This window comes from Genypterus blacodes, unplaced genomic scaffold (genome assembly GCF_046128005.1).
Source record: "Genypterus blacodes isolate CSIRO-AG114 ecotype Tasmania unplaced genomic scaffold, CSIRO-AGI_Gbla_v1 ptg000012l_1, whole genome shotgun sequence".
In the NCBI taxonomy this organism is placed as follows: Eukaryota; Metazoa; Chordata; class Actinopteri; order Ophidiiformes; family Ophidiidae; genus Genypterus; species Genypterus blacodes.
In genome coordinates this window covers 5,139,665-5,163,665 of record NW_027466826.1, presented here as the reverse complement: position 1 = coordinate 5,163,665, position 24,001 = coordinate 5,139,665, and the positions used below count along the sequence as shown (strand labels likewise).

The following is a 24,001-nucleotide window of genomic DNA, read 5'->3' as shown; positions in this document are numbered from 1 at the left end:
CACACACACACACACACACACACACACACACACACACACACGCTGGCTCTTTATCAAATTGCATTGTCAAATATGTCAAAGCCCTGAATTTGGGGGAAACATGCCGGTCTGAAAGAGAGGCAGCATGCAGGTACCGAAGCTCCACTCAGGCAGACGCACAAAGACATGTCTCAGTCTATGGATTTGGCCAGCACGCATTTTCAAATTGCCGTAAGAGGGAAAGAAACTAAACATAGAGCACAACAGCTTGATTTGAACAGATCCTGGTTACTGCGTAAACGGAGCTTCCCAGAGCCCCAGATGTGCCAAGATGAACTGGATTCAGCTGTCAGTGTTTATCTGCATTCCGCCTTTGATGTCAGATATTTAAAAAAAAAAAAAAAAACAGCTAGATTCCACTTCCTCCCGGGATTGCGTCATACCAAATACGACCCAATTAATAACGTCTAAATGACTCTTGATTATTGCCCCCATCCCCCCAAAAAACATTAAAAAAAAGAAATTAATAAATATATAATGACTCAAGCAACCACAAGGTGGCAATGTTTGCACAAAGTATGGTATCAGTGAAAAGGGGGGAAGGATGGGGGATGCAAAAGACATGTTGCTTATTGCTTAATGTTTTCCCATTTCCATGGTAGGACATGATTAGAAATGTGTGAAGCACATCAATAACAGCAGATAGAGATCATCTATCATGCAGCCAGCGTCCCTTGCTTGAACATTTCCTTGTGTAATTCTTCTCATCTCTCCTTACAGGCCAAATGACATAGGATGAAGGCTGTTCGTAACCTGTTGATTTATATATTTTCCACCTATCTTCTGGTTATGTTTGGATTAACTGGTGCCCAAGATTATTGGTGTTCCACTCTGGTCAAGGGGGTCATTTATGGATCATATTCAGTGACTGAAATGTTTCCTAAGAACTACACAAACTGTACATGGACGCTGGAGAACCCAGACCCTACCAAATACAGCATCTACCTGAAGCTATACAAGCGAGACTTGAGCTGCTCTGAATATTCTTTGCTTGCTTATCAGTTCGATCACTACTCTCACGAAAAGATCAATGAATTACTGAAAATCAACGAGTCTATAGTATACCTGTGCGATTCAAAGAATATTTATGTATTTTTGCTGTATGACAAGAATTTTGTTCAACTACGGAGGGTTTTCCCTTATGATTATAACGGATTGACACCGCAGAAGCTTGATGAGGACGACAAGTCTATTGTGGAGTTTTTGGTGTTGAATAAGGCGAGCCCTAGTCAGTTTGGGTGTCAAGTCCTTTGTACATGGCTGGAAAACTGCTTGAAATTAGAGAAAGGGACGGTGGAGACATGTGGAATTGTGTACACGAAATGCACTTGTCCTCAACACTTAGGCGATGGAGAATCAGAGAGTATGCTCATGCTGAACAATGTGGTGTTACCTTTAAATCCACAAACGGAGGGTTGCTTGTCACCTCAACTACAAGCTGGGCAGACCTGCAATCTGAGTGCAGAAGTGAAACGGCCTCCTAAAGAAGGTGAGTATCCAGTCAAGTTCCTTTCTTTCTTTCTTTTTGTGCAAATGTAGCTAATTCCTGCCTAATACACTTTAAATGCATAGCTAAGATGTCAGCATGTTAGTGGAATATGCTCAATTACTCCTGTCAATGTCCATTATGCATGTTTAATATGTGATGGCCCATGAAACAAAGAGCACACATGGATTTATAATAGAGTTAGTGTCGACTTTGAGAAACAAAGCTGCCAGAGGAGTTGGGTGTAGTGAAGACCACACCACCCCCAAACTAAAACCACTCAAAAAGGGGGTCTTTCATTTTGATTGGACTGAATTTTAAAATGCAGTATGGCTGTGACTTTAAAATGGCTGTTTTTGTACACATCAACACTGAGTTAAAATGGCTGCAAAGCCAAAGATATCTTTGTGTGTGTGTGTGTGTGTGTGTGTGTGTGTTGCACATTTATGTCAATGTCATATCGATACAAAGACCTGGGTTTTTATTCGCATCCGTGCCACTCGGAAGGATTGGGATTACGGATGAATCGGGGAGGTAAATACATATATGGATCCATCCCCACACAATATAAGTGTTTCACTCTGAATGGAAAGGGAAGAAACACATGAAAATGAAATGCGTCCCATTTCTTAGGGTTACCAAGTGTCTGCATTTTACGACACAGAATAATAAGTCTATGTGTCCTGTGTTGCCATAGAGCAATGCGACGTGGTTTATTGCGGTTAAGAGTGGAGCAATAATTGTGATATTGCAAAGAACTTATAAGTTATTGCACAAAAACAGAATCAATGGGCATTTTTGCCCTCATGCTTATGCACACATACTGTATTTACACACACACACCTACACACATGCAGTACATGTATCATAACCATAGTTTGGAGCATTCTACTCTCAACAAGATAGAAGTAAATAAACATTTGAAAGTAAATGACATAACCTGTTTATTAGCCTCAGCAGGTCGCAGGGGAGAACTTTCTGTACCTCTGAATCACACATACATTCCTTCTTGACACATAGCTGCTTGCATTTGAACAGTTAATAGGCAACACCCAGAGGAATATCCTTCATATTTGAGAGGTGAGGTGACACAAAGGAGGGAGCATTCATCACCACACGCAGAACCTAAAATAATGAGTCAACCTTTGGATTTGCAGTAGGGGGTGGGAGGGGGGTGGGATTATGATTGCATGAATGTAATGGCGCTATTTCCCTTGTGGCACTTACCAAAATAACAGTTGCAGTAATAGCACCCTGGAGAACAGGTGGCAGTTTTCTAATGGTAAAGAACAGGAGAACATCGATTGCAGCAGTTTTCCAGCAGTTTGCAGGACTTCCTGCTGCTACACGTAACAGCGCAATTTTAGACACGTTTCCTGCTAACACACGACTGACAGAAGAACACACTGTAATGCCTGCACGAATCATTCTTATTCATAATCTCCACGATCTAGTTTAGTGGAAAGCCTCTATCGAATTGAAGGATTGTTTCAAGTATTGTTCACCTTCCTCTTCACGAGCACCTTCAGGCAATAATACATTCACTTTCTAATGCAAATGATCATTACAGCTGAACCTGCAGTCAAGCAGCACGTCAAGTAAGATCTGCAAATATGAATCAGCTCTATAAGTCGCTCATCTTTCATTCAATCTCATGCTTATTCAAATCAGAAATAGTAAAAGAAAACATTATGCTTAGTATTTGAAGGGCAAATCCTCTGACCAAAAACAACATTTGGCATTTTTCTATCAGCATGTTAATAACTGCTTAAGAGCACAGCTTATTTTTTTTTCTAAAGAAGATTTTCAACAAGCTTCTATTTATAGCAAGGTTGGAATAAATCCGTTCTCATCTGGATAACAGGGAGATCACCAGTGGGTTTAAAAGAGCACTGTGTCTCCTGTGGCATGGCGGTGACAGAGTGGGTGTTCCTGATGAAGAATAAAGCATTACAAACAGTCGACAAGGGCACCATTTGATAACATTGCTTGTCTTTGATCTTCTCACTTCCTGTAGAGGATGGCTTCAGAGCGCATCAAAGAAAACCTGGCTGGAGGTTGTTTTTCTCCAGCCTTGCCCCTGAAAAAACCCACAGGCGCCTAATAACATCTTTGTTTGGATGCAGTTTAAAAGCAGACATATGGCCAATATCAAAATGCCCTTTATGAAATCCTTAGAAAACACTCTGCTTGGGTGACACATTTATGCAGTGTTTAAAAAATGTAAATAAATGTCAGCAATAATGACCCTGAGTGTCACACACAGTCTGTTCTGTGTCCAGTTTGTGCGTTTTCCACCTTCTTCATTTGAATTTCCTCCCACGTTCAGCCATTGCGCAAGTCAAGTGTAGACTGATGACTCGGAGAAACAGCCCATGGGATATGAGACTCAGCTGTCTATCTGTGTTAGCGCCGTGGTGTCCAGGTGACTTATGAGGACGCTTCATTGCCTTCCCCTTCAATGAGTGTGAGGACAGGCGCCCACCAAATGCAATCTTGAATAAAGAAATGGATGCAGAGTGAAGAGGCTGAGTAAAAGCTTCCCTGAATTGGGAACACACTTCCTCTGAAGAGTTGAGTCATGACTATTTTTAGGGCCTCCTAACACAAAATTTTCTGATGCATTTACTCTGTAAACAGTTAATCAATTACTTTAGGTGGCATTCTGTAGCCCCGGCAGCAGCAGGAAACAGAAATGGAGAATTTTCTCACTCAGTTCTCACACCTGCCCTTGCCATGTCGCATGCTGCACAGCTGCTGGCACCCGTAGAAGCTTAAAAAAGATTCCAAAAAGATTAGATTCACATTGTGCTACTCAAATTATCTACAAATTGCACTTGGCTGTAGGAAATAACAGCATCAAAAGGCATTGTCTTGTTCTGTGGCTCGGTCTGTGTCTCCCATTCATGACAAGAAAGTCTTTTTGTCTGGTTTGTCGGAACGTCTGTGTTTTCTGGAATGAGGGTCAAGGTGGGTCACCGTGTCAAAGAAATGTTCTTTTTCACTTTCCTCCTATAGGTCCTCTGTGTCAATGAAGCTTCCAACAGTGTAATTAATGGCAGCAACGTTGGACTTGTGCGATCACTTATATTGTTCTCAAAAATACCAGCCAATTCACAAAGTAGTCTTTTTTTTCAATTTCTGCTGTTCACTTTCTAAAATGAGAACAGCAATACATGTTTGATGATCCAAACCTTATTTTGAACTTGTCAGGCATGTCGGTTCACATCGTGCATTCATTCGTTCTTCCAATTTCTGCGCTGTCATTCATTTATACAGTAGATAGTAATGGAAGAGAGATTATAAATGCAACAGTACCATGTTTTCCGATTTCTCTACAAAGCAACAAACTATGTAAATTGCCAGATGAATAATTTATGAATCCACAAATTCAGCCCTGCTTTCATTATAAGTATGCATTATAAGTTTGAGAATTAGTTTAGACATAACAATGACATGACAAAATGGAATCCTTCCAACTTGAAAACATTGATTTAGATGCGTTTTGACAAGGGAGATTTAAGTTAACTTCCCTTGAAACGGACAAAGTGGGAATCTAATATGGGTACGTTTTAAGAACCATTCTGTTTCAGATACTCAATTGGACATTATGGTTTCTGACTATACAAACTACAGTATTGGCCATGTGGAAAATGGCTATGAGATTTTATTGGCAAATGAAATGTGTGTGAAGCATTCTAATGCACTGTCACTCGCCAAAGTCCTGAGCACTGCAGCAGCTCAGCCGCGGTGCCTCACATAGTGAGGCCTTTTATTCACTTTGGATCTCAGTCAAGTCACTCAGTAGTCACACTGCATTATGCTCACCCCCATTGTTCAGTACACTTGGAGGCCATTTTAGTTCCAATTCAGTGAAGGGGAGAGCTGGGCTCAACAGCACTGGACCAGTTTTTAGCCACAAAGCTGAATTATTTGTTTTTTCTAAGTTTTGTCTTTAATGTCCCATTGTCTTGGAATTGGATCCTCAACTATTCATTATTTGAATATGAGAATTTCTGGAGTTAGATATTTGCACCTACTTACATTGACAAATGGACCAGATTTTGTACATGCAGCATTTTCTGTCTGGTTTTATGACGGCATCTGAGTGTATTCCTCTTCCTATACCACTTCAAGGACGGTAGCAGCATGTAAAATGGAAATGCAAATTGTGTTTTAGGCAGTAGAGTAAATTAACCGAGTAAAAATACTTCATCACAGTACTGTACGTGCGATGAAGAAGAGGGTGTAGATCAGATGTAAATATTGTTTTTCCTCCTGACATGGATTTGGCATGAGACACTCCAGCAGTCAGTCAGTTGTAAGTCAGTATGAATACGCTCATCGACCATGACCGCATATTGTAGACTGCCTCAGGAATATGGGTCCGGTGTTGCCACAGCTGAATTGCAAATACAAATCATTGAGATGCAGGAGGAATGCCCTAACCCTGAAATACATTTTAATAAGTGTAGAAATGATTTATGTCTTTCAGATACATAGAAAACATTTCACCACTCAAAAGTAGTAACTAACACACTGAACTAACTGCTAACTGCTAACTGCAGAAAAAGTGGCCTCACTAGTTGTTTCCTATAATAATGCCAGTATTGTGCAGTGTGTAACTCTCTCCTTCGCCAGTCAAATCCTGTATAAGCAATGAGGAAGCATACAGGTGTGATTTATTACACATCCAACCTGTATGCAAGCTTCTTGTTATGAATTCCAAACAGTGGTAGATTTGTATGCCCGCATCTCTCTGTGCACCAACTCCCACAACTACTCATAAATTCTTCTTGAAACGCCACAGATTTACCTGTTAGGAATAAAAAATTCTCATACAACTCTTTGAGCTTCGCCCCGTAAATAAAAAATAACAAGTGGCAATAAATCTAAGCAAGCGATGGTTTGTACAGAGTGAAAGTGTTAAATTGTGGTTTGCTTGGTAAAATATTTGACAGCATGTATTGACAACACAATAAAAATGCTAATGAAAATGGTACACAAAGATTTTGAAATCTAACATTAGCACACATGTGGTCTTTCATTTAAAAGGGTGTGGAATACACAGTGTGTTAAAGCATTCTGTGTAATGCCGTAAAACACTGTGTCTATAAAGATCTTCAGTTGCACAGACAGTGTTTTGAAGTGTAAGGAAGTATTTTGAATGAATAGATCTTCTCACTAAATCACTTCATGTTTCCACTCTCATTTTCCGTGAGAATTGAGGGCTCATTTTGGTTTCGTCGTCTAGCGCAGTGGTGCTGCATACATTTTTGCCGTAGTGTGAGTCTCTCTGTGTGTGTGTGTGTGTGTGTGTGTGTGTGGCTGCAGCTGAGGCTGTCCTTTGTCAAAGGCTCTATACACTATGCCAAGGCACTGTTTCATCACGACAACAATAACACATACTAATCAGGGAACATTTCCATTTGTAATTACACATCTTCCTTTGACATCACACTATCAAGTCTCTAGTTTGCAATTTATGAGTGAAAGATGAGTGGACCTTACAAAGCGATACGCGAGGCTCTGTTCTTGTTTCCTTTGACTTCAAAAAGCTTTCTATATGAATGCAAACATAACAAGCAATGAGCCTCTGCAGAGGAAGAAGCCAGCCTCATCTTCTTATTATACAAATTAGAATGGTTTATTGCCAACGTATGAATTATTTAATACTTACCATCATTTCGTATTTACTCCTATTATTACCTCTGAAAAGGAGGCTGTATGTTTTCAACCACATCTAACTGTTTGTTTGTCAGTAGGTTCACCCAAAAAAAGTAGTTTTTTTGTTATTTTTGGTGAAATGAGGGAGAAAGATAGAACATGGCTCAGGGAGCAATTTTGGTGCAAAGTTGGATCCAGCAATTTTGGTGCAAGGCTGGATCCAGGAGTGTGTCCAAGAATTGTTAAAACTATTTCAACATGGTAAACAAATCAATAAATACATAAAGATCAGGCAAACAACTCATTTGTTCTGGTTAAATTGCATCCAGTTGTAGATCTATTGGACTAAAATATATTCCTGGACAGCGAGCATGTTAGTAGGGCTGCTACAGAGTAACAAATGACAAATGGGCAGAAAGAGACGAGAGCCACTAATGCATATCGCTGAGATGATGCTGAGTCAGTTTTGATGCATCTCTCATAGTCTGGTAGATAGCTTATTACATTGGCTTTTCTATGTTGGAACAAAAAAAAATGGTGCAAGGCTACTAATGAGAAAAACGTCTCGCTCTGGAAAAAAAAAGACTCAACACGGTGAATGTGGCTCCATTGCAGCCAAGTAGAAGGGAGTGTGAAAATTTCGGTATCACTGCCACATTATAGAGAGGCGCCAGTCAACTCATTGTAAAAACAAAACTGGTGACAAACTGTGAATCTCATATGGCAGATTCATCTCAAGTACAACATTCTTCATCATGGGCCTCAGTAGTAATTCTGTTCACTTCAATGTGGGGCCCAGATTTTGGAATCCGCTGATACTAATGTGGATAAACATTGTTTGAATGTTTTTTTTTTAATAAGCCAAAAAAAATGCTCTTCTAACTTGTGTGTGGGTTGTCACGATTTTGTGAATTCGATCAAGCCCTTGTTGTGTGGAGCCAAAATGTTAATGTAAATTATGCACTGCGTTCAACCTCTCTGTTCCATGTTCCTGCATTTCAGCCCAGATAGGTTTGGCCTGTCAGAAGATGGCTATTTCAGCCCACAGAGTGGAAGCATTTGCATAAACATCCCACCCACAAAACCTGGCAAATGAGTCTGTCACTCAAAGACCCTGTCTGTGTTGTAAAGACGAAGCAAAATCTATCTTTTTTTTTTCCTCATTCCTCGTTCCTTCCTTCAGTAACAGCTCTCACTGGCCAGTGTCTTCATGCAGCTGTAATGGAGGCTGTCTGAGGTATCATGGTACCATCCAGGACAAAATGCATTCTTATATGATTAAGTGTGCATTCTGTAAGTTATACACTGTGTACATTTCATAGTCAATGTCGCATTTGTTTGGGATTTAGAATCTAGAAGCCATCTAAGTATAATATTATATTAGAAATCTTGAAACACCAATATGACTTCATTTACTTTCCTTTTTTCATCCCCCAGAAAAGAGAAAAAATTATTCCGACACTGGATAAGACGTAATGAGGATATAAATAATTAACATTTGAACTTCCAGTGTACTTCCAGGCCCTAACTTTGATGTGACAACATATTGAGATGAATGAGAAGGCAGCAATTAATGGGGTTAAATCAATCCCCCACCATCTGTGAGCTGTTCTGTAGAAGCTGTAAAATGGCATCATACATAAAAACCTACATTACTTTAAAGAACAATCACTGATTCAATTGTAAACAATATCTGCTAAAGATACTCTTTACTAGCTTTACTCAACATCAAACTTACTGTACATCAAAATGGATCATGTAAGTGTATCACAATTTAAGCAAAGTGTTCTTTACTTTAAAATGGTGCAAAAATCATGCATTAATGAAAGATCCCCAATCAGTGACATTATCATGGACACATTATAATATACACATGTAATGTCCTATTGTGATATTGTGATACCACAGTGACATACAAGAGAAAAGAGAAGTAAATCAATGGAGGGTGTGTGTGTTCATAAAAGTCCATGTAATTGCTACATTTGCGGGAAGAAATACTGGTGATATTGATTTTATCTCTAAAAATGTCTTTTGATGCTGTTATTCATACATAAAACCTTTTAACCAATACATTTTCAGCATTGTTCTGAAAGATGTACTTCTTGAATTAATAAGTAATGTGTGAAACTAGTTAACACAATTTTTACAATTTAAACTTTGGGATGTGTGGGTTTGCTGGATCCAGTAAGAAAGTAATACTTATTGCTAAAAAGTAAATTGTATTACAACAATATAAGCTGAGTGATGGACATTGCTCTCTTGACTGTGGATATTATGTTGGTATGGTGTCTACTTTTCAGGCACGAGTAGATACTGCATACTCACTCAGACTGGCAGCACTCATATATAGCATGCTCACATTGGAATCAAGTTTGGCCTGAAAGAAAAACACTCATTGACCGAATTTGAAAGTCAGAGAAGCACATTAATATAATTGGCAAGCTTAAATCAAGTTTGACTTTTCAAATTAAATTTCCTACTGGCATCCACCTCATAGCATTGATTACACATCCCGAGTGTGGTTTGCTCGCCCGTGCTCAGAAGCTCATCTGTCTCAGCCGCTATCCTGCTGCAGCAGCCGCACAGTCCTGCATGCACTGCAACTACATTCCGCAATTGCATGAATAGCGTGTCGGCATTTCTCCATCCTTCATTTGGCCTGTAGCAATTTTGCTTTCATATCACAAACGTGTACCACCATTTGTATCACTTAAGCTGTTACTGCAGCAACCAGGGTCATAAATGCACTACAGTATATAGATTTAACAGCGTTGTCCTAATGTAGATGTGAAAAGTTAAACGCAATTTTTCGACATTTGCTCCAGCTTGCGCATTCATAGAACAACATACATATGGTTTTTATGATTATTATTGTAGTTTCCACCCTGTACAGTAAACGGGCACCTACCGTAGGGATTTCACCTGACAGCTCCACAAAGCCTGGATGTACCCTTCCCATTAGTTTCTGGAAGACTGCACTCAAAGCCCCTGGGGATAAATAACATTGAAGGTTAATCTGAGATTGCAGCCAAAATAAGCGATCAACATGTGTGGTGCTGGCACATAGAATTTAAACCTAATGTACTGCTGCTGCTGCTTGTTAAAATCACTTCATACACATTTCAACTAGTTTTGAAGGTGTATACTCAATTTGTCTACCATCCATCAACTTTGGAGTTTTTATAACAGATTTCTTTTTTATTAAAATTCCACATTCAATTTATTGCAAGTAATATGTATGTGTGTTTTCTTCTAATACTTTCAATGATGTCATCCAAATATAGTGTCACAACTGGGGGAAGTGAATGGTTTGATTAGAACAAATTTGATGTTGTTTCAGTCCTTTTCCAGACGTTCTCAGCCACCTATGACTGTGTACATGGAAAACATTATGAGTATGAGTACTGTAAAATGGATGTACTCTGCCTCTGGCCCAATAACCACTGGTAAAGGCTCCAGGCTCGCCCCTCCAACCCTGAATAGGATAAGGAAAAGAATGGATGGATACAAATTACATTACATTAGGATCATTTGGCAGATGCTTTTATCCAAAGCGACTTACATTACAATACCACCCTTTGCAGAGCGGGGAGCAATTAAGGGTTCGGTGCCTTGCTCAGGGGCACCTCGGCAGGGGCTCAAACCGGCAACCCTCCGGTTCCCAAGCGGAAGCACTACCGACTGAGCCACTGCCTCCCAAATTATGCATGACTCCAGTACATCCATGCAAAGGCAATAACATTTGTTTCTACAGGTCTGTAAATGAACAGGAACAAATCATTAAAATGAATACTAACTATCTATGTCAGTAATATGCTGTAGGCCAGTGATTTTAAACCACTGTGCCGCAGCACACTAGTGTGCCGTGAGAGATCGTCAGGTGTGCCGTGGGAAATTATCTTACTTCACTTAATAAGTCCAAAAAATATATTATTTAGTTACTGCAAATAATTTGCCATGGTTGTGCGTCTGTGCCTGCAATGTAAGTGACTGGCGAAATAATTCAATCCTCTTCCATGTGTACTGACCTGACCTGCCCAGTAGGTGGCAGTAAGCGCAATAATGACCTTGTTAATTTAAGACAATAGAATTAGTGACGCGCGTGATGACAAGACGTACAGCGATGGATGAATATTTGGAACGGAATAATGAAGACTCCCAACTGGGCCCTGGACAAAGTTCTAACCCAGATGAAGAGAGTAACATGAGTGGTGGTCGAAAGAAAGCAAAAACGGTGAGCTCAAGCATATACACAGATACATACATACGGATTTATGCACCGACCCCGTCATGCTTGGTGTGTGTGGGGAGAAGTTTAACAACAGTGTCATGGTCCCAAGCTAGCTTAAACGCCATCTCCAAACAAAACACCCGTCTCTTCAAAGCAAGAACACAGACTATTTTATTCACCTGCGAAAAAACACGGAGGAACAGGCAACCTTCATGAGGAAAAACTACAACGGTGTCTGCGATAGCGCTCAAAGCTAGTTACTAAGTAGCTGAACTCGTAGCCAAATCAAAAAAGCCACGTTCTGTGACGTAGACATTAATACTACCTGCCTGCAAAGCCATTGTAACTGAGTTAGTATGAATACATTGAGACTATTGACAAATTGTTATAAATGTGTCATTTTGTAACACTTTTGGTTTGGTTGTGTGACGCAGCCTTGGCTCAAAAAAGGTTGAAAAACACTGCTGTAGGCAATGCAATTGTACTACGTTTGTTTTTGATATCACGAATATATACCTTTCTACAGAGTTCCACAGTTGTTTGTTTTGTCTTTGACTTATCAACAGCAGCGTCACTGTGAGATGTCTAGATACAGTAGATGAGTGAATTGCATTTCTCTAAATTTCTGAAAGTCTGCAGCAGAGAATCTAATCTGGCAGTGCACACTGTATCAGATGATTAGATGGTCTGTACAATATTGCCTTGAAGAGCTGAAGGTTCAGAGCCCAAAACTCATAATAAAATGTGACAGATAAATGAGAGACACTTGGGAAACGGCTTCAACTTAGTATCGCAATTCCATATCAACCTGGCTCATTTAGTCTTTCTTCCCAAACCCTCCATCCTACTTGGCTTTACTGTGATCTCCAGTATGGTTCTAGATTTGGGAGATAAAGCAACTCAGACACGTACTGAAAGTGGGGCACAACCAAATATAGGAAGGGATAGTCTTAAATTCTTTGTTGTTTCAAATAACAGCAGCCAATGGTTTGCTCCACTGATATATGGATACATGATCAATTATTTATTGCAATAGTCCTTATTATTGCTTTTGTCCAAGGGTCTTCTGCTTGCAGTTATTATAAAACTATAGCTTGTGCTCCATAAAGACTTTATTTGAAAAATAAAAGTTGTCAAGTACATAACTCACATGTGCTGTGACCACCAAATAAAATAACATTAATATCACACAGACTTTATTCAGACTTATAAATCTAAATCACTGTTTCGGAGAGGTTCCATTTCAGACTGTAGAGTATTCCATATATTGCAATGTAATTTCTCACTGATGCATTAGTGGCCTCATTATGCTATGTATCAGATTATTAACAACATTAAGGTATGCACTGAAAAACATCTTTAGTATGGTATAGGCAGATAAATAAACACCCTATTAAAAGCTACGGGATGCTATATAATAGTGTCCCTGTAAAGCTCTGTAGTGAGGCTCCCCTGGGTGAGAGGCATTTACTGAATTAAGCAAGAGGCAAACCAAGCACAGTCTGTCAGTATCAGCATCCCTACCTCTGTCGCCTCCCTCCGCTGATGGTCTCTCAGGAGATGTCTGGTCCAGATGAGTGTTTTGTATGCACAGCATGAGCTGCTGTTCATTACTGGTAGCTGTAGTGATTCTCTGGCCTTAGTTGCCACACTGTGTGTCAGCCCTGGACTGATTGGTTATTTGGCTTTGCTCTATGATTCATTACAAGGTGAGTTAAAAGGACAAGACCTTGTGGATGTCATCAAATCCGCCAGTGAATGCAGATCTTTCATTCATGCATATAAACTTTAGCAGGGACCAGGTGTAAAATAATGTGTTTGCATCGTCGTAGGGGCGGCTCATTTAGGAATTGGAAGGTGTTCATCTTCGATGCAGCTTTCTGGCAGTCTGATTCCTTGCTTTCTACATTAACACTGTATTTACTTCACAAAAATGCTTTGCCCACAAACCAAATTGACTTCCATATTTTCTCATATCTTAAAATAGCCTGTTTAATTTTGAGAAGATTTTGTATGCTTCAAAATGCTTGAGTTGCTTGAGCACTAATCAGAATAACAAGCGAATTGCACAAACAATGCTTTGATTCTTAACCTTAATTGAGCGGTACTAGGTTTCCATTAGAGTGAATAAACATTAATTCTTTTAACCATCGCTTCCTATAGGTTTGGCATTTCACAAACTTTTACTAAGCATTTATTCTGTTAGGTTTGTAATGATATCAGTATGTCCAAAAATGTTCCCAAATGTCCTATATGAACGCAGGAATAACAGCTGTTGAAGGCATCACTTAGTGCTCCGTCTTAAAGGTCAAGTTGGCCACAACACCACAAACATTTAGGATCTGCACTTCCAAATACTGCAAATCTACCTAGAATGTTGTGATTCCGTTCAGTCTAGCTCTGGGTCCTAATGGCAGCTCATAAGCAACAATTCTGATCAAATCGTTGTTGTAAAACGGTTTCTCTCATGCAAACATGTATAACAAAACCCAGATAGTAATATAAAATATATTCAAGTGTGTGGCAACATTAATGATTTTTTGTCTGTGTACAAAGGCCTGCAAGAACATTGGTTTCCATGGAAACCCTCGCTCCAAATGGATCATGCATTCAGAGACATAGTGGTGTGAAAAATTCACTGTATTCTTTAATCATCATTCAGGTAGAAGAATCCAAAGATGCACACGCAGACACACAGATCTGTTGATGAAGTAGATCTGTCCACAATGAGAGGTAAAGGGTGAGCCTGCAGTTATTTCAGAAGCTGCCTGTGTGAGTCTTTGGAGAGTTAACACCAAAATGAATTTGCAGGATTTTCCTTCAAAAGACTCAGTTTGAATCATTATGAAACTGAGCACTCACTGTTTTCGTCCATTTCAGACAGTAACAAGAATCAAATATTCCCCAGTTACAGTTTGCAACCCTGGAATCAATTTGTCTACAATTGGTGACTCAGAAACTTCAAATTAAAGTCCCCTTTACCCAGTATATATATATATAAATGTATCTCACATTTCTGGAGTACAGAACAAACTTGGAAACTTCGAGCATAGTGTGCATGTAGCTCTACTTGGGCAGTCTAGGCAGTATTAAGTATTAAGGCCATTCAGGTAGGATTATGTACTAACACACGGACCCGCCCTGTAATTTGCTCTGTGTGGCATTTTTATGTGACAATGTCTATACCCTGCAGTGTCCCCGCTGTGATCGAACACTATCATTTAGCGGGTGCTTTGGAGATTTTGAAATCTTCCAGTTGACAAGGCTCTGCTCCTCCCAGCCATCTTTCCAAACCATGGTTCAGCAGTGACCAACGCTTGACTGTTGTGATATTGTCTCAACAGTTACTGAAGTGCTAAAATTGCAGTTTTCCTCTCTGATGTGAGGTGATAAGTTGAAGGAAGGGGGTGAAAAGGAGAGGATTAGCAACGAGAGCGAGAGAATGCTTCGCCATTTGGAAGAGTGAAAACGCACATACTGAGTGACAGAGAAACGAAAGGATTTTGTTAACGCTGTTCTTTGTTGTTGTCAAGTAATGCAGTGTTGACATTTACGCCTCTAGTTTCGCACTAAAACCAGATTGCACTTTTATGCTAAAACAAACTGGCAATACACCTTTTTTGCTTTATTGTCTTCTAGTTTCACAATGGAAATTCCAGGGCCCTCGTGTAATCGCCTCCTCTAAAGGTGAAACAAACTTGTATCTTTGACCCAAACATTATATTAGTAGGTGAAAAAGCTGTAGCAATAAGCCCCGGAGGTCAGTCGAGATCGGGGTCGGCGGGAGGATGCAGAGATTGCACATCCTTTTGTCAGCGCTGAACACAGCAGCTTGTTCTTGTCTGTGCCTGGGTGACCCTGGTATAATGAGTCTCTATCCATGAGACCTTATTGTTATTGAGTCCATAAGGTGGATTTCACTCTCCATTTGCCATTACATTCTTCTAGAATGTTGTGTACTTCTGATAATTTGTATTGCCTACAGATAGCTATTTGGAGCTGTCTCTCTTAGAGCTGTGTTAGCTGTGACATATGTTGCTAGCACAGCAGTAAAATGTGGACAAGAGAGGTTAATGAGTTACAGATTATCGGTGGCTGCTCCCCAAAGTACTGCTGAAGGCAAAAACCAAGGAAGTGAAATTTAAGACAGACCTAGCTGTAGAGGCATTAAATCAATAGGACTTTTAAGATTTATTTTGAGAAACGCACAACAGTAGTGTAGTACACAGGCAGATGAAGAAACAGTTTCCAGCGCCCTACATTACTCATTATCCATGCCCGTATGCACAAAAGATGTATTGCTCAAAGCCACACGCAGAGGCGCACAAGTGACATAATGAGGGTCATACTGAGACCTGTAAGATCTGAGCAAACAAGGTGACGCAACGGGGCGACATCAAATCATAATGAGGACAAAAGCCTTTGCCATGTATCATTTTTGGTGGCATGTAGCTTTGATGTAAGGTTAACTGTGGCTCTCACACACGTACCATCAAACAACAACAAGCTGATTTGACTGATAACAAAACAAAGATTTAAGCCGAAGCCATGACAACCACGTCCAACAACTTAACAAACCCGGTTTAGGTACATCGCTCCACTGTGTTGCATCTGACCAATCACAACAGCATCACTTTCTCTGAGATAGAACTTCAAAAGATAGTGGTACCAACATTTGGCTTATTTTCTCTCAGTGTGCACAGTTATGCTGCAGCAATGGAAAATAGACTCAATCTGTTTTTGAATATTGAAGCCTTTGCAAAAGTTTCAAAATAGAACCCTAAATGATTGAATGTGAATCTATATAATATGTCAGCTTTAATGACAACTGCAATACATTATGCATAATACACACTGTCATACATTTGCAGTAGTTTGATAGGTACCTCCAGTCACTATTAATAATCGATCCCATTGTTATCAAAAGCATCAAGACAAACACAATAATGTTAAGACGGGTTAAAATAAATGCAATGAACAAACAGCTGGATAGCTGCTAAGCTGTCTGCGTAGGATTTTCCCCTCATTGCCTCTCTGTGTCTCGCACTTGCTGAGATAATATTCCGATTATATTACATCAGAAATATTCCCTAGGGTCTTGGCAAGTTCAGTGAACCGTTCGGGAATGCATTCGACAATTCGGATATTGAGCCAGTTATTTTGCCAAAGAAGGCGAGTTGAAGTGTGGCACTTACTGGAGTGGAAACCTTCTAACAGATACAAACAGGAACATTGTGTTTGGAGTACTGCAATTCTAGTCAAGTATTTAGTTTGTACGAAATGTTATCTCTCTCTCTCTCTCACCCACGGTGTGAATGTACAGAGTGTGCAGCCATGGAGCCGCGTGAATTGAACTGAAAATCGTGAAGTACTTAGTTTGTTTTGAGATGTTAACATAGTATACATTGTTTCATTTAGACACTTGATTTAGCAGCACTACTAAGTTGCAAAGTACATAATCGTGTGAGAACACCTTGTCTAGATGTCTTAGGTACAAATAATGTCGGCAATGCAAATATATAATCTGATGCCCTTTAGACACTCTGTATTTCTTTAGGAGAAGTGTTTTTCTTTGACTCTTATTGTTTCTTCGCATTACAATTCATGGCAAATGTCTAGTTTAGGAGTAGGAGGAGTCTAAGAAATCAGGGCGATGATGAAGACGTAAGAATTTTGTCCTGCCGCAAAACCAGCACCTGGGAATATGTTGGACTCCTTGAGCTTTTTGTCAATTTGCAATTTCCTAACCATGTCATGGAGCTGCAAAGTGGCCTCTCCTGTGGGTTGTTTTATATGACCACAAAACACATTGAACTGATGTCTGAATATACTTTTTGCCCTAAGGCAGCACTTGTTCACAAAGAAATTCATGGGGCACTATTTATTTGTCCTTGAGAGAGGAAATTATTTGGATGTTTGGCTGGCACTTTATTTTTTCCTGCCCTACAAATGTCCTCCATCAATTATTTTAATACGTCTGAAAAAGGATTGATTTATTGGTGCCACAGCATTTTTGGACATTAACAGTGAAAAAACAAATGTGATCTCAGAGGAGAGTGTTGCGCTTCGTCCATTCTTACAGACTGTCAGGTGTATAAGTCCGAGCCCGACTGAATTCCCAAATGGACTGAAGCCATCACTGCTGGCCAGACAGATGAATCTAACACACCAGCAATGAGATTTCTCCCCGAGTCTGCCTTTCAGGACAGAACAACATTGGTGAACTTAGTGTGAAAGAGGTATTCGGTCTAGACAGTGTCGCCCTGCTTTTAATGCATAAAGCAAGGGCTTTGTTTAGAAAGCCCCTCACGTTCTGGAGCAGGGCAAAGACTGTCAGACAGTGACTGTCAGGACAGCTCCTGTCTTTAAGAAAAAGAGGGGCACACTCATCCTGTTTAATTATTCAAAACCTCCGACCGGTATGAAAAAAATACACGCCACCCGTCAGATAATGTGAGTGTTGGCTCCGACAGACTAAACACCCACACAAATCTGTCACCACCTTGGTATGTTAGCTCTGTATTTCACATCATGTTTATCACATTTAATATCTGAATGTAATTTGAAGGGTGAAAATGTAACTAATGGTGCTACATTTTTAAATTTCACTCCTCATATTCCCAGACATCTACTGTATCTGCTTATAGGAAGGAATTAAAAAGGTGTGCATCAAAATAAGATTATTGTGAACGTGTTAAACCAGCCAAGAAAATAATTGGAAAAATAAATGCAAGACTTACCTCTACACTTAGAAGAAGATTTTGCTATGAATCTCTACAATTCTGGGCTTACACAGACACAGTAGCTCAATCAAAGCCTTTTCTCGATAAAATTTGCAGCAGAAAATAACAGTGACATATTTACAAGGAGGCCACCAGGGAGCCAATTGGCGTAACATTGGTACAATAATTTAAAAAAAAAAAATGTTGACAAAACCTTATCCACATTGTTAGGTTTGTCTGTCAAAGCATTTCAACAACTGTCACACACTCTATATCATAACAAGTACAGTACAAGTATAGAAACTCTGCCTATCACTACATTTTTCACTGAGTTTCGATCAAAGGTTTAACCCTTAACATTAGTTCAATGGCTGGGTCTGTACATATATGATACATCTCTTTGAGTTTAGTATAACCCTACCTGATCATCCAGGTTCAGTGCATTAGAAAATGGAAGAATACGTTTGATCATTTTGCCTTTTGTAGCTCTCAGTGGAAGTCCAAACTATTTCACCACATATCTAATAAATAAATAAAAAATTACCGTAACATTCTGGCTTTTAAATTGTTGCAGTATCAATATCTTCTATAATCACAATATTTTGTTGAGACTTCTTTTTCTGAAATGTCAAGACGGAAACATTTATACTTATAAAAGATAGATTCAGATACAGTGCAAGTGATGATATGCTGGTTCAGATGTTTATTGTTTGTATTGTTATTCACTGCACTGCAGCAGAGGTCTGTAGTCTCATCATGTCGAAGATGTTGTCAAATTTGAATTGATGTTGCTGTATAATTACGGAAACGCATACATTCGACACAGATGACTCATTAACAGACCCACATAATTAAATAATATTGTTCACGCCCGACTTGACACATGTCAGTGTCATGTCATAGCCAAACAGGCGAGCTCGGTTGAGTCTGTTATTTGCTGAATAAAAACAAAACAGTTTAAACACCAGGATCTAGTTTAATATTCAATCTGTAGGTTGTGTACGTGGATTGCCTGGTTGATTATATAAAACCGGTACTGAGGTAGATTGAAAATCACAGAACATTGTGTGTGTCCTGCTTCTTGAGTCATCAGGACACCCTATGGCATGTTATATTTTGATATTTTCATAAACATGTCCTATTATTAGCCTGTCCTCCAGCACTTGTGACATCAGTCTGACTGCAGCAGCCTGCCTTCATGTTTAAGCTGTGCCTGTTAGACTGCGTATGACTCACCAGTGGACTCTGCTTCCCAGCTGGCCATAGGCCGGCACTGTCTTCCACCTCATTATCAGGACGGCCAGCGATTGAAGACTCCCCTCCCAGTGTTGTTAGAGGGTGGCACCTGGGGCTGTACAATACCTTATGTCATTTACCTCAGAAGACAACTGAGAAAAAAGATATAATGAACCAGTTAGGCAAGTATCATGCAGCTGTGAGATTTCTTTTTAAAATTTCATGGTGCTTTGACAAGATGAAAATACAGGCGGTGTGCATTTCCATTTTTTTCAATATGCCTTTGCAGAAAGGTGGAGGTTTTTTCCAGATGCTGGTGAAGTATTTATCCACACAGGGATGACAGGATTTATTCAAACTCAGAAGCCTTCAGACCCGGTTTTCAGATGTATAATTGATGCTGTATACTTGCAGCACTGTGTATGTATGTTACCAAATGTGAAATAAAATAATTAAAACATATTAATTGACCATCCTCTAATACCCAATTTCATGTTGGCTGACAACTCAAGTCAATTTTAACCAAAGATATTTTCAGATCAGAACGCATCCTTAATTACTGAGCCGTCAAGGAGCAAGTTTTTAATACATGAGTAAACTCTTCCTCATTCATGCTCAAATTTGTATGTGTCTCACACCTATACCCCTGCTGCACCGTACTTTATTTCACCTGTCAAGTCTTTTTAAAGGGCAATCTTCACTATTAGCGGGTTGTTTATGGTGAAAGCATAAGGTCACTTGTGTTGCTTCCAGGGCCATGCCAGTGTTCATCTGCAGTTTGAAATTTTGCCATTTTGCTAAAGAGACTTAATTATGGATGGGCTGGAGTGAGCATTTATCATATTTCACACCCAATATTATGACATATTTGCCAGGGTATTAATTTAGATTAATGGCATGGCGAAGGTTTTGGGGCGATCTGCAAAGCCCTTGACGGCTCATCCCTCGGAGTGTGATGGGTATAATGGAAGAGAGCTGGACTGAAGGCAACTGTCTACACCTCATACCTGTGAAATAGAGTTTGTAACTGCTTCATTTTCATTCTGTTGCATTGTTCAATATGCAGTAATTGCCCCAGCCCCCCCCCCACCCCCCACCCAGGAATGTGCACAGACTTAATAGGAGGCAGGTGCTCAGTCCAAAAATAGATCAACAATGCGGGGTGGGGAAAAGGGTGGAGCCACAAAAAAGCCCTCAAAACCCATTCTTTAGGTGAGAATATGTATAAAAACGAAAGGAAAAATAGGCTAGGTAACTGGGGAACACGCACCTCAGAGAGCTTCAGTGAACTGTGTGCTCATCCTAGTTTTGCTTAATCTCGTGTTAAAAATAAGCTTTTTCCAGTCGGTTCTGTTGTTCACAAAACTACGCATTGATAGGAAATACTTCCAGGGCTTCTTAAATAGGCATACATTTCCGCCATCGTAAGGCCAAATGCATTGAGAGGTAGTAATGCAGATGTTCGTCCACCGGTTGAACTCTGCATGCATCGCACTCGGAACGTGTGCATTATTCAAGTGCATTGTGCGTGTCAGTTATCCGTCACGCAGACGGGCTGTCGACGGCCATAAAAAGGTGGGTGGCACTGTCGTGCGCCTCCTACTCGCTGCTGAACTGAAATGAACTTGACAGAAGCGCATAAACATAGGCGGTATATTGGCCGATCGTGGATGCCTGCAGATGAATTTTGGACATTTACGTCCTCTCCTGAATACTTTCACCGGCAGTACGGTGCGGCTGTACACACAAAACATTTGATTTACAACGCAGCAATATTCACTATTTACCGCAGCGTTGAGTTATGACTTGTCGGAAAACTAAATTTAATTTGACTGTTGTAATTTCAATACATTTGAGATTTATAATTCTAAACCAAATCCACATGTTGCTTTCATTTATCATAGCTTGTTTATGTTTTTGATTAAATTAGCACACTCCTAAAGCAAATGTAATCAACATTATTCAACATCTCACACTTCGTCTTTTAAGCACATATTAATCAATAGCTGTCTGTTTTCTGGTCTCATTGATTTCAGCAATCGTGTCCGAGAGGAAAAAGTGTAATAATAACAATAATAACAATAAGATCAATAATAAGAAGTCATCTTATTTTGTGTCAACGATAAACAACAAACAAGCTAAAATGACCCAAATCCCATTGCTAGTTGTTTTTCCCTCTTACTCCCTTTCTTTTATCTCAGGCTTTGCAATTACACAGATAATTTATAACCCCAATTATCACCACTGGCCGACTGCTTATGATTCAAGTCACATCTACCTGGTAGTCTCAATAATGCTTCTAAATCTGCCAATTTTCAATTTCAAACACCTTACTTATGAATTGATGTGATATGTCCCGTCCCGTCCCGTCCCGTACCCCCCCCCCCCCCCCCCCCCCCCCCTCCCCCCCCACACACACACACACACACCATCCTTAAATACCCTCGCCCCCGCCTTTAATGTGGAGTGAATGGTATTCACATTGGTTGACTTGGTTGCTTGGTAACAAGAAACTATGCATGTGATTCTCTTCTTTTTAAGATTTAATTATGTATGTTTTACAAATGATATGCAGATTTGCTATTTTGGGAGTTGAACCCCATCTGAAACAGTTGAGAATATTAGTGACCAAACTGAGTACCGCACAAATACATCAGAAATGTCCTCCTTTCCTTATCCTAATTATTCCATCCAGCCAAGACGACATTACACAGTTTTCGGTCTAGTGCCTACATTGTGAAGATGCAGGAAGACTCACGAAGCTATTTACCAGGCAGGGTTTTAATTCTTCACGCACTTTCCAGATTTGGATTTTCAAGTGGAAGCGAAAGTGCAAACAACATGGTTAAGCTGGCTAACATTAATAAGCATGGTCGTTTTCCAAGAAGAGCTAAAAGCCAGCAGACGCTCAGTCATTTAGCAGACAAAAGTGTTTTTGCAAATTCAGAAGTCGCAGTCTGTGCTGCTTTGAGCATTGCTTTCTGCTCTGCCTTCCCCTTGTTTTGCATTCAGAAGAGCTGCTGAAGAGATAGAAGGACAAAGAGAGGGAGGGGTCAATAAAAAACAGACTTTGGGAGCAGTTTAAGATAAAAATTATCATTCTTCCTATAAGAAATACCTTTTTATAGCCATGAGACAATGAATTGTGATTTTCTAAATATCTTTGCTGTTTCTGTTATCATAAAAACCACACATTCAAAAGCATCAATTTACACGCTGCTTCAAGATGCAAGATTTATTCATTTGCAGAACATACAATCACCTTTATGGTGATGCGCAGATTCAGTTCATTATTACCTGGGTTTGCCTTCATATAAATCATCATTACAAAGCTCAGTGCAGGGTTAAAGCTGGATTGATCTTTAAATTGTGCTACTTGATCCATGTATCCAGGCCCCTTTTTTCCCGGGGTGCTCTGTATGAATTGGTGAGAATAATATCTCCAAACTAACTAGTTTTATAATGGGAAAAAGAAAGTGAAGAATGAGACTCTAGCTATGAATAAATGTTAGAGCCCAGTGTGACACGAGCAAGAAAGGATAACAAGCCCTCCAACTGAGTTTTGCATTTGTGAAATTCCCCCAGGAAGTTACTTCTGCTGCACACACTGTAAGCTTTCAGATATGTAGGAAAGTAGGGGTCTCTGATGTGTAATAAGAATGGTTTTCACAAAGCGAGACGGGGGGGTTAATCATATGTTGATCATTTAGAAGGTGAGTAACTGGAAGCCACGGCTGACCGAGACATTGAAACGGGGGAGAAACAGGAAGGGCTCATTTGCGATGAATTATTGAGAATGTCATATAATGAATCCTGCCTCCTCACTGCAGGCTGCAGACACACAAGAACTGCTGATTGCTCCAACTTCAAATGGATATATTGCATTTTGCATTAACCTATAAATGTACTCCAGGTCTGTGTCTGTCTGTCTGTCTGTCTATCCACCTAATTTGTTTGATAGAGTTGACACCAACAAATGTATTAGAAGTATTGGTTCATTTTGTGTTGTAATGAAATTCTTTGCATGCATTTCTATGAGGATCTTTACATTCATGGTCTTTTCCGCGATGAAGAATACATATTTACTTATAATATATTTAATTTTAAAGAAGATAGACGTATGGATTTAAACTACACCAACCTATTTGGAATTGACATTTGGCAACTTAACATTTTTCTAGGTTGTAATAGACAATTATGACCTTTCCGGTATGTGCAGAAGGGCAAGGGAAGATGGTTTTGTGTAATACGTATTCAAAATCATATGGACTTACTTTGCTCATGCGTACACCCGATCGATAAATGTGTCTAAAAGCTTCAGTAATATACAGTAGCTGCCAATGGCAAAATCAGCGATTCCAAGAGGATACGTAAACCCTGTTGGAATAAATATCAGGGCCGTCTGCCTCAGGACTAATTCTGCAAATTCACAGCAGGGATTACTAGTTGTTGCCAAGAAAAATGGGTCCGAGTGAAAATGTGTTGGTTTTTAACGGGAGAAACTGCAACAAGCTATAAAAATGTGCCTTGTCTTGCTGCTCCAATCAATATTGTTATAGAAGCATTCCTATTATGAATTTCAATTGCTCTTTTATGTGTAATCTTCACCGGTGTAGTTTA

At 39.7% G+C, this 24,001-nt stretch overlaps 1 protein-coding gene across 1 annotated transcript in view; it reads left to right on the top strand.

The window, feature by feature from the left end:
* Positions 1 to 774: 774 nt before the first annotated feature.
* Positions 775 to 24,001, top strand: part of adgrb3 (adhesion G protein-coupled receptor B3) — a 101,587-nt gene continuing 78,360 nt past the window's right edge. The window contains exon 1 of the mRNA XM_076161932.1: positions 775 to 1,528. Within this exon, the coding sequence (XP_076018047.1) occupies positions 775 to 1,528 (754 nt within the window). The remainder of the gene's footprint in view (positions 1,529 to 24,001) is intronic.